The sequence below is a fragment of the Ruditapes philippinarum genome, unplaced genomic scaffold (assembly GCF_026571515.1).
Source record: "Ruditapes philippinarum isolate M1 unplaced genomic scaffold, ASM2657151v2 ctg1843_1_1_1_1, whole genome shotgun sequence".
NCBI lineage: Eukaryota > Metazoa > Mollusca > Bivalvia > Venerida > Veneridae > Ruditapes > Ruditapes philippinarum.
Window position 1 is genome coordinate 154957 of NW_026865464.1, and position 12304 is coordinate 167260.

The 12304-nt window shown below is 33.8% G+C and overlaps 1 protein-coding gene across 1 annotated transcript; it reads right to left on the reverse strand.

The window, feature by feature from the left end:
• Positions 1 to 5245: 5245 nt before the first annotated feature.
• Positions 5246 to 11647, reverse strand: LOC132729141 (large ribosomal subunit protein bL35m-like). Its single transcript, XM_060714882.1, has 3 exons — positions 11507 to 11647; positions 7151 to 7316; positions 5246 to 6136 (listed from the first exon to the last, which is right to left on the reverse strand). Exons 1-3 carry the CDS (start codon positions 11535 to 11537, stop codon positions 5782 to 5784), a joined length of 552 nt encoding a protein of 183 aa, XP_060570865.1. The 5' UTR covers positions 11538 to 11647; the 3' UTR covers positions 5246 to 5781.
• Positions 11648 to 12304: the final 657 nt, after the last annotated feature.

Below are 12304 nucleotides of genomic sequence, written 5' to 3' on the forward strand. Positions count from 1 at the left end.
GGATCCGTGCTAAGTCTCCAAACCATTATTTTGTTTTCATGACGCGGCTCTATATTGTTATCCCTTTTCGCTGTCGCTCGCGAAACGCGCAAATCTGGCGAAGCTTCACGTTGTCGTCTCGCTTGATGTCTAATCATTCGACTTGAGCCAGCGACATGTTAATATCGCGACACAACGGCAGCCAAGAACGCGCAGTTGCGTTGCATCTTACGCTTCTGTCAGTGTCAAAGCAAAACGTGCATGTAACCGTATATTAGTATATAATTAATTTTAATTTTCATCTTGCTTTATAAAAAGACCTCCTATTACAAGTACTATTTCTATTTAATATTTTAATTTAGTAAACTAATTCAAATTTGTTGAGTAAAGAGTAATTTAAACTCATCTAGCATGTGAATGGTATCATAAAAGTTCCTTCTATATGTAATCATGACTAATTAAGTTCCACAAAATATGAACAAAGAGAACTAAATACTACTATTAAATAGGTATATCATTTAATGCATGACTAAGACGTGACTAATTTAAGCCTTCCTGTTCTATACGATTAACAGAATATTAATGAAAAAAACTTCAAGCATGCTTCCTATTCAGCCCAAATTCGCGCCATTGGGTGCAAACGGTTATCGATAACATAGAGATGATAATAGGTCATTGATTTTGCTGTTGAACATAAATGAAAGAACTATCTAATGTACCTCACTCGTGGGCATGTTGTCGTTATGAAGAACTAAGGCTTTATATTAAACGGAAAAGTGTATCATTCAGAGGAAAAGGTAAGTTTAAAGCACAAATATATGAAATTCAAAAACATACGAGCACCAGCAAAATATTCGAGCCGCGTGTATGTCACTAAAGTACGCCCTGAGTATGAGGAATTGTTCGATTAAAGTGGATGAACCAAAGAAGAGGATAGCAATTTTTGACAAAGATGAATCAATCCGTCTAGACAGCAAGAGTGTTTTGTTTGAAGTGGAAAGCTCGGAAGAAGTTCTCGAGTGGGTAAAGTCGTTGACTCCAGCACCAGGCCTTCAAAATGGATCAGTGTTTTCGCCGGCAAGCCCCAAGCGTAAAAAACAAGCTACATAGAGAGTTGGGTGGATCTCTTTTTCTCTCGATGGTAATCTACCGGAACATGCGCTAAATTCATATCAATATATGATAAAAGACTAAAAATGTGTACATATTATTTGAACAATTGGAAAATTAAATGTTTCGGACACAGCCGTATTTATTCAAAATCGCTTGTTTATTCATATTTTTTTCTTTATTTTCAAAAGCGATAGATAATCAAGAACAGCATAAAAAACTTATAACATACCGTGAAGCAAAATGGTAAGAGAACCTTATAATGTTTCCTGTCGATTTCAAAGTTTCAGGCGGCAATAAACTGAAGATGTTTGTTTTATTAACAGAAACAAACTTATCAAAAGGACAATTTTAACATTATTACGACTTTGTCTATGCCTGATTTTCATCTGTTCAAACATTTCGAGCAGGAGATTCGTTAAAGGCGTAACTCGGTTTGGATGGGTGTCAAAAGTTTTATCCACAGACCACACATGTCTGTGCCATTTTCTGCTTGTAATATTACACTTCTCAGACAAGTTTGTTCATTTTTATAACTATTTTGTAATTTTGTTGTCTTCTTCCCAGAATTCTGAACGCTTTTATATTTGATATTGTATTGTGCGTATCATTCGGACTGTGTTGATATGGAGTGATTAAAATATCAAATATAATCTGAAATATGTGATATTGAACCTCGGAAATTGAAACTTGAACACATGCAGTAAAATGAACGGTAATTAGATGCGTTTTGAATACGGAAAGTATTGTATTATTCGATTTCTATCCCAAAAATGTATATTCTAAAACTTTTTTTTCTTTTTCTTAAATGCATTTAAAATTTCGGCTCATATTAAGATATGAGTCCATTTTATATTTACTTATTTCCTGTTTGAATATTACTGTTGTTTTCTTATTCTGATAACTTTAATCCATTAGTATGTTTCTGATGACGGTCACCCACACGTTTCCTTTGTTATCGTAAATGCTGTTCAAGTTTCCCTTATGTCTTGATCAATAAACATTTATTCTGAAAATTAACGTGTTTACTGGAACCAGAAATGGGAAGGTTTCCTACGTTTCTTATTCACTTGATCACACTAGAAGCACTTCTTGTATAAACGTTTTATTAGAACATCTTAAAATACAAAATTTTGAGCCGCGTCACGTCAAAACCAACAAAGTGCGTTTGCGACCAGCATAGCTCCAGACCAGCCTGGGCATCCGCGCAGTCTGATCAGGATCCATGCTGTTCGCTGTCAGTTTTACCACTTGTAATAGAGTTGGTAAGCGAACAGCATGGATCCTGATCAGACTGCGCGGATGCGCAGGCTGGTCTGGATTCATGCTGGTCGCAAACCCACTATATGTTGGTTTTGTCGTGACGCGGCTCAAATATACTTGTCATAATTTGATTATATTGATCTGAAATGATCCTTTTATGTACATGTATTTCGTTACTATGTTTTGAATGCTTGTATTATGTTCTGATTGTAAAATAAAGAGAGAGGGAGGCAGGGAAGAAGGAGAGAGAGAGGTTTTAGTTTGATTGGGTTAGAAACTATAAGCTTACAGACACACTCTGGAATCCATTCCTGGAACCAACCAAAACTGAGTAATGAGTGTAAATTAAGTTTCTTGCTCCAACGCGGATAGCGATCCTTAGTACGAGGTGTTATCTACTCGGCCATATCACAATCTAACTAATTCCTTTTAACTATCTGACTATGAATAGAAGAATTCTAGCTTTTTCGTTTGTGCTGTCTCATCAGTCACCTCAAAATGTGTGGTACGTTTACCAACAAATTAAAAAGCTTGATTGTTTGGTAAAAAGTATGTTTTGAAACACTTGAGCAAGAATCGAAAGGCTAGCAAAAGCTTGATAATTATACAAGTTGAGTGGTTTTCTTTATCGTCGGCATGTGGAATGACCTCTCTACATCACTTAAATTCCATAGTGAACTCTACCCCAAAATTAATGTTCGTATTGCGTTGATATACACTATTAGTTTATTGGTGGTAAAAACGTAGGCGGAGAATAAAAGAGCACTACATCTGATATTCTAGCTAATTCATGATTTGCGCTAAATGTGCTTATCTTTTAATGTGCATAATTAATGTATTCCTTCACAGCTTTTATTTTTCTTGTATCATTTAAAATCTATATTGTAACTTTAAAGTATACCCTTGCGTTTCTGTTGATCTCAAATAAAAATGTATGTATGAAACCAAGCGTTCCTTTCATTTTACCCTGTTCATTTTCATATAGTTCTTTGTACAGCTCCTGTCCCTATATACAAAACGTTGTTTTTATGGTGTTAGTAATTTGTGCTCCCCTGTTTTTGTGCCGAGTCATGACAAAACCAACATAATGGGTTTGCGACCATCATGGATCCAGACCAGCCTGCGCATCCGCGCAGTCTGATCATGATCCATGCTGTTCGCTATCAGTTTCTTTACTTGTTATAGGGTTGGTAAGCGAACAGCATGGATCCTGATCAGACTGCGCGGATGCGCAGGCTGGTCTGGATCCATGCTGGTCGCAAACCCATTATGTTGGTTTTGTCATGACACGGCTCATTTGTTGTCAGTGTGCTACCAATGCAACACTGTGCCCAATCTAAAATGTTATGTGGTGGTGGTGGTTTCGGTACTTTACAATCCGGATCACGGCCGAAAGTCACATTGAGTTTACCAGAGCACGGTTCAGCAACCCAGGCTGTCAAGTAGTTTACCAGTACTAGTTACCTTCACTTTCGAAAGGAACTAAAACTTCTGTATACTACATACCAGAGCAGAGGTACAGTGCGAATTACCCTAGAAAAGATTTCATGATCAATCAGAACGAAATTGACCTGTTACTGATTTATGAAAACCATCAATTGTTTTTATATACTTTTGTACTGTTGATTCGAGGGTTTAGAGCTGTATCTAATGAATTATTTTAATAACATTTAAAAATGATATAATTATGTTGTTTCCATAATATTATTATCATTGTTATAAAGAACGTTTTTGTTATTCAACACACATGGAAACTGTGTGTAAACAGAAAACAAGAGGCCCATGATGGTCCTGAAATCACTCACCTGAATACAGAAACTCTCAATGACAAGGAACAAGAAATATTGTAAACTATAAAGAAAGCAGAGGTAAAATCTAAATCTTAAACTGATATCACAAAGTTCATGCTAAATATCTAAGCTCTAATTTAACTCTTTGGGTTTTTTAAAAGAGATTTTTTAAGTTTTTCCTATATAAGGAAAATCAATGCACCCCAGGGCGGAGCCAATTCTAACCCACAGCTTTTATTTGAACAAACTTGTTAGACAGTACTACAAGAAGACACTAGAAGATGTTTTATGCTAAATATCTAAGCTCTAGCTCTTTGGGTTTTTTAAAAGAAGATATTTTAATTTTTTCTTTTGGTTGCCATGGCAACCAGAGTTCTTCATGGAATAAAATTCTTTGAACAATTTAGGAACATTCCTGTGAAGTTTCGATGAAACTGGCTTAGTGGTTTATGAGATGTCCTTTAGTTAACAGACAGACGGACGCCGGACAAAAGTGATCAAAAAACCTCACCATATCACTTTGAAACAGGTGAGCTAAAAACATTCCAAAACAAAATATTATACTGCTATTTAAATGCCCATTATGTCCCAAAAAGGCTATTTTTTTCCAAAAACTCTTTTTTTTATATCTTGTTACAGTTTCCAAAAAATACGTATCATCCATATAGTTGAACTATCTTTGCTCCATTTGCTTTGTTGGCAATAGGTTTTTATATAGTGAATTGGTATTTTGTATGGAGGTCAAAACACTACTTTGTTTACATTTTGCTACCTTTACTACATTTTGCTACCTTCACGACACATAGTAATTACTGAATATCAAAAACATGCTCCAAATCCATTGTTGAAACATTATCAAACACATGTTAAATATTTCTACAGAATTTAATAAATATGAATTTCTGAGGCATAATGTGCCTTAAAGTAGGGTTTTTAACTGTTAAAAAGGATTTTGTGCATGGGCTATTTTCTCAATAGGAAATCCGCCAACATATTGCTTCATGCAGGCATTTTGGAATTATTCTTCTAAAATTAAAACAAATATTTAAAACAAATATTTTTTTAACCTGCAGGCAGCAGAAATATAGCTTTAAAACATGCAATCTCACTGATTATTGCTTATTTTCTTTTTTGATTAGTAAAGGTTACTCAATCAACTTCCAAATGGCATTACCTCAACATAAATGGCGTTACCTCAACATGTTATAAAAGTGAACAACACTAACACAGTTATTATCCAATAAAACATATTTAAACTTGTTTATTTCTTTATTGACTCTCACATATCAGCCACTCGAATAATATCTATTCTTTAATCATAATTACCTACAACACTGCTAATCTTTATTGAAAGAAAATAGCTAAAACCTCTATTCAAATAGTGTTCCTATCTTAGTTAAATCTTTGCTGGCAAATAAGGTTTATCTTTACAAGTAAACAAAGTGTTCCAATAATACCTTACATAATAACACTATTGAATAAAATCAAAAAATTTTTATCAACAATTCTCAAATATTAGTCCATATGAGAACATATATTAATACAGTCATGCATAAGCGTATTAACATCAATGTTATTATACAATGTACATGCATAAACATATACATTGTTTATCTTAGCCCCTTTTTATAAACTATAATCAGGGTAAGAATTTTGGTGGGGTGTATCCCATATTTGTCCGTTTCATATAAGGTGCATATGGATCATTAACATAATATCGCCTTTTCTTCCAATAACCAGTTGTCATTTTGTCCAAAAGTCGCGACTGTTGTTTGTTAGTAAACACATGATATTTTCCCCTCTCTATCATCCACTCTGGCTTTTTCCAAAGTTTTTTCTTTCTACCCGCTCTTGGCCGGATATAAATTCCCCAGGGTAGGCGAAAGAACCTTCCCGGGACTGACTTGACAGTTTTTGGAGCAGCACGTCTGATACTGAATCTAACAGCTGTCCTTACACTTTTCACAAATGGCTGACAAGTTTGAAGAAGTGAACTGCAAGAAAATAAAACAGAGAATTATACCAGATTCCCTTAATATCTAGTGTAATGAAAGCAATACAATAAAGCTTGAATGATAAACTGTATTTTAGTCAAGGCCAACAAATTGTGTGCCATTGTATATTATATAAATGATGGTACCCACATCTATGTAATATCAGTATGTAAAATCGGTCAGTCTAACAGTTGAAGACTAGTTTTAGTCTTACAGTCAGTAACACAGTACATCACAATCATGTATCAGCAACAGTAATAAGTCTATAATTAGTATTCAAGGTTACTTCTTATTTACTAAATCTCTGTAAACTAATTCCTATAATTCATTTCAATAAATTTCTTTAAAAAAAAAAAAAAAACAACTATAAGTACCAAACACAGATGTATCTTAGTGACATTTATAGTTTGTGGCCGAATCCAACTAAAAATTACTACATGTATATATACATGTATTTATAGCTGGTTGCAAGGAACTTTTAAAAAGATTCTTGTAAACTATGTACCACTTTGTGTAAATTTCAGTTTGACAAGAAATCAGATCAGATACTAAGATAAATTTAATAAAAATAAGAAAAACTTTAGCAAAACAAAGAGAATCTGTAACAGCCAATGGATGCTTTTTCAGTTTGTTTATCTGACTTCCCTTTACCATAGACTTTGTTTATGTAAATCCTTAATATATCAGCTACTGAAGAAATTATGTTGTTTTAAAATAATGTAAAAAATGTATGATGACAAAGCAAGTATTTTACATAACAATTCAATTAGAAATCCAAATCTTTTTTGTAGGGTTTTATATACAGTCAAACAACAGTAGCCATACTATAATGGCCATACTTGTGCACAATCTTTTTTGCCTCTTCGTTTTATGAAATCTTGTAAAGAAGGACACCTGAAGTGGCTTGGTAGAACTACAAATGTTTTGTACATTTATGCTAGCTAGATTATGGTAGTTAAAGTCTTTAATAGTACACAAGACACAATTTAATTCTCTCTTTATACACTTTATTACCCTGATTTTGAAGTTGATAGTTTTGGCTGTGCTTGGTGTGTCCAATGTGTAAGACCTCTCTGTGCTGGTAAAGATATACATCCAGGGCTTCTGTTAAAACATTTCTGAAGCTGACATGTTGAGACGGTTTGGATGCTTGGTCTAACATAACTTGATGCAAGCGTCCCTGTTCAAAATAGAAATCAACAGCTAACACAAAATAACTTAAAAGCAAATAAAATGCATCATAAAGTGAAAATTGTTATATTTTTTTCAAGAAGTAAAATAACAAAAGAAATAAAGAAAAAATATTTTTTCATCTTTCCATACTAGAAGAACTTAAACAAGAGCATGAAATGAATGTCAAAATTTCAGCTTCATTTTATTTTGCTGAGAAAAATTGATGTTGTAGGCAACTCACAACTTTGTTGCACGCCCCTGTATATAGACATTCCCGATTTGAGTAAGTCTGTTCATGAGAGATAACGCAAAGTGCAACCTCTCCTATTCCCCTAGCAACACCTTCAGCAGTGCTCTTTTTTTTAACAAGATAATAATAATATGGGGAAATCAAAGACCAGGGCTTTTGCTTGGCTGGCTATAGAATACGAGTGTAGGACAAAAGCCTTCCCGTCAAAAAGTGACAAGGCGGACAAAAGCCCTCACGTGAAAATGACAAGGCGGACAAAAGCTCTCCCGTGAAAATGACAGGGAGGACAAAAGCCCTGTCGTAAAAATGACTTGGCGGACAAAAGCCCTTCTAAGAAAATAATAAGGTGGACAAAAGCTCTCCCGCAGCAAATACATATACGTACGTTGAATAGTTTCTATGTTCTTTTCAATGCACTCAAAATATTAAAATTGTAATCATTTATATTTTTGCTTATCATTGGTATTGATAAGCCTGTTTGTATGAGCTTAAGCACATTCCTGGCAGGCATCTGAATAATTAGTGCTAAAATCTTTAAGTGCATATTTATTCATGTAGATATGAAGGATTACTCCTATGTGAAGTTAAGATTAATAGAGAAATAAATGATAAAAAGAAGTTAAAATTATCTAACTTAAATGGTAAAGACATTTATAATGTGCCTTGTAATGAGTTAATTACTTTTAAAAGTGGCTTTGTTTTTAACGACATTCATGTAAAAAGTTACGTCATTAAACTTTTCAGGAAGTCAGAATATTCAGCATAAAATGTGGTTCTACTTAGGCCAATTGAAAACAACAAGAAATATATTTAACAATTCTAATATGTTGAGTGCATTGAAAAAAAAACAGGTATTCAACATACATATTTATTTTTGTTACGGGAGGGCTTTTGTTCGCCTTGTTTATTTCACAGGAGGGCTTTTGTCCACCCTGTTATGCGAACGCCAGTAAGTAAGTTAGTAAGTCCACCCTGTTATTTTCACAGGAGGGCTTTTGTCCGCCCTATCATTTTCACGGGAGGGTTTTTGTCCGCCTTTTCATTGTTTGATGGGAGAGCTCTTCTCCAGGAGGGCTTTTGTCCGTTTCCCATAGACTACAGTACATATGTATATTTAAAAGGAAATCAAATAAAAACAATTGAAAAATTTATGGAATTCTAAATGAATCAATGAAATCTGATAATGGCACAAGCTCAACTTTTAGGCTTAAGAAAAATGGTTGAGGTGATCTGACTGAAAACGGTAAAAGTGCATGAAATAATATACCGAATGACACCATAAAAACAAAAATTCTGGGATCGAAATTTTTTTCAGAACTACTCGTCCTGCAGATGTCAGCAGATTCAAACTTCTACTCATTCTGAATGGTATGCTACTCATCCTGCATTTTGGGCATGATTTTTAAATAAATAAATAGTTCTATAAATATGACGTTGCTTTGAGATATTTTTGCTTCTGGGCAAGGCAACAGTTGGGCATGCCCAACTAAGCCGATATGTCTAATAGCGAGCTCTTTACGGTAACGCGAGTACCTGCAACGTGATGGTTTTGAAAACGTTCGTTTGAAGTACCGAATTGGACACATCGCAACCTTTCGAATTTAAAGATAACGATAAAAACTGAGGAATTCTGACTGAAAACGGATGTGTAGACTGGTCACCCGCGCATGTCTATGGGAACCATAATTGGACAGGAAACCAGAATAACGGAAGCTGTCAATAAAATATCGAACGGAAATGTAAAATGAAAATTGAAGGCGCCATTTTGTTTGAAAAATCTGATAAATTAAAACAATTTTTTGTCGAATTTTGTTGTGAAAACTATCTAGAATGAAAGAAAATGGTCTAACTAAGAAAATGAATCCGAACACCAATATCTTTTATTCAGTCGTTAACGCTGTACAGACGTTTAAAGTATTGTTTACACGAGTCGTCACAATGTAGCGCCAAACAGCACGTGCAAAACAAACAAATCAAGTACGCTATTTTAATGTCGCAAACGTTTTAAGTTTTACATTTATTTCACTTTTAATAATCTTTATTTCGCTTGAAAAATTATAGAGTGAAATAAAATAAAGTTTTATCAACATTTTCAAAACTCGTTATTCATTTAACGACAGGGGCGGAGCCAACACAGTACGTGTAACGTCACATGCACTCGTCACTGCATTTCAAATAAAAATGAGCGATTATTTCATACTATATACGTTAAAAGTACATCGAGCTCGCTTTGAGGCTTTGCCTTTTTCATACGGGGAAGTTAAAGACCGGGCCCGCGAAGTGGGTCCGGGCTTTGGCTTGCCCGGCTATAGACTACACATGGATATTTAAAAGAAAATCAAATAAAAAACAATTAAAAAATATACAGAATTCTATACCTATCAATGAAATTTTCAGTGTCAGTTCTAGTCGGGCGCCGCCATTTACAATGTATGTCAATGATAATAGGCGGGGTATTCCGATAACGGAACAAATCTCAACTTTTCGGATTAGTAATAATCATCAAGTGTTCCGAGTGAAAACGGAAGCGGTGTATGCAATATCGAATGACGCCTTTAAAACGGAAAGAATGAAAGGATTTTTTTAACGACTTCCCCGTTCATAGGCTTTGCCTAATTTCATATTATTATTTTAGACTAATAAATATCCACATACTGCCAGTTTTCAATCACAACCACTTTTCAATCATCCCTAGAAATTTTTTTATTTTTGACCTTATTTGTCATGTAACCAAACTGTAAGAACATCTGGTATTCACCTTGACTAAATTTATCAGCAGCAATGTCAATTATGGCGATTAAAAAAGAAAATACTAGCATTTTAGTTCAAAATATGTAAAATGTGTGTTTTCCACTAATCCTTTATTTTCCAAGTTACAAACCGCAATAATTTTCTAAAAATAATTGATTTACAGACTCTGTTTTTTGTCAGTCTGCAGAAATGGATACTAAGTTGGACAACTGTTTCAATATCATGAATTCATAATGTATACTGCACTTCAAAAGCTGTAATTTTAATATGTACATATTATACCATACAGTTCTTAATTGGAAGGTAATACATCAGTAAAGTAACAGTCACTTAACCAAGGAAAAACATTCTCTGTGATAACTTTTCAGTAAGCAGTCACTAGAATGGGGTCATATAGACCCTAAGATCCTAAAACTTTCACAAGAACATGCTTTATCTGTTATGCAAATTGAAATGTACATCCATACCCCAATTGTGACAGCTTTACCACTGCAAATAGATATCTAGATTGAAAAATGGCATTATAATTAGGTTAAAATTGTTTATTACCATTTATCTGAAGTTGAGTTTGTCAAAATTTCTCCAAAATACAGAACTAATTATATTTTAACATTGTATGACAATTTTTATGTGATACAGTTAATAATTTGTTAACTGATTGAAAAGTGGTTGTGAAATTTTGAAGAACAGGAAAATGGGTCAGTAATGATTTGTCCTCGATTCATAGTAATAATTCAAGTAAAATTTTAAAAAGTTGGTGCATTTATTAGCTGATATGATAATATTCACAGAATTGACAGAGAATTTTTTTATATATAATTCCACTGTCAGTTATTGTTGAAAAATCTGTTAGCTGATCGGAAAGAGGCAGTACGGGGATACGTTACATTGAAAACCTTATCCAAAGACTTGTACCAAGCCCAATAAGTAGAAAATAAGCCCAATAAGTAGAAAAAGCTATTGTTCTTCAAATGTTTGTGCTAAAGAAGTACACAAGGAAGTTGTAATTTGTAGACTACATTTTTGACCTTTACTGAACATCGCGAAAATATGAGACAAATACATATTTACTAAAAGAAGAAAATTTTCTTCCCGTTTATTAAAGTATATTTGTGAAAAATTGTTTGTTTTTTTCAAGTAGAATAAAATTTGACAAAGTTTTAGACTGACAAATTGAGAAAATACACAAAATATACCTGCTAGTTTTCTGAACAAGGACGCTGCCATCTTGGATTTACTAAATTTCTACCCTCCCAACGAAAATAACGTTGTGGTATTCTTGCTACCGTAGCAGACGCTTTATTTAGTTGTGACTATATGTTTTAAAAGAGATTTACATAACCGAAACTGTGTATTGCCGAGTAATAATTTCTAAAAATTTCAACACCTGCTCCCAGGTGATTTTTTTCCAAAGATGATAATTGTTCTGGAATTAAAGTGCCTAGGCCTATATCTAGCTACATGTACATGTACCTGGTCCGATTTGATTAAAAAAAGCCTAAAAACATCAAAATAATCTCAACACAATGTTCATATTTACTATGGAAACAACAATATCATCACGCAGGAGGCACGCAGGAGTTTTACTTTCACTTTCTTATTGTATTTTTACAACATACACTAAATCAATTATTAAAACATTATTAAACTTATGTTTGATATTCATAAATAATCTTATAAATATGGATTTCTGAGGCATAATATGTGCCTTGACACTAAATTTGTACACTTAACTTTTTTTTTAAAGTCAACATAAATCCCCAAGGTGTGTTGCTTTAAATCTCTTTGAAATTGGTATTTTGAATTAAACCCTGTTACTGTGGCATAAGGAAACAAATTGTTTCCAAAATACAAATGAGCCGTGTCATGACAAAACCAACATAGTGCGTTTGCGACCAGCATGGATCCAGACCAGCCTGCGCATCCGCGCAGTCTGATCATGATCCATGCTATTCGCTTACAAGCCCAATAACAAGTAGAGAAACTGATAGCGA

Coding starts and splice junctions, on each gene's coding strand:
- LOC132729141 (XM_060714882.1), bottom strand. CDS start 11,537: ATGGCAGCGTCCTTGTTCAGAAAACTAGCAG. Junction 7,317..11,506: donor CTTGTTCAGAAAACTAGCAG/GTATATTTTGTG, acceptor TATTTTGAACAG/GGACGCTTGCATCAAGTTAT. Junction 6,137..7,150: donor CTATCAACTTCAAAATCAGG/GTAATAAAGTGT, acceptor ATTTTCTTGCAG/TTCACTTCTTCAAACTTGTC.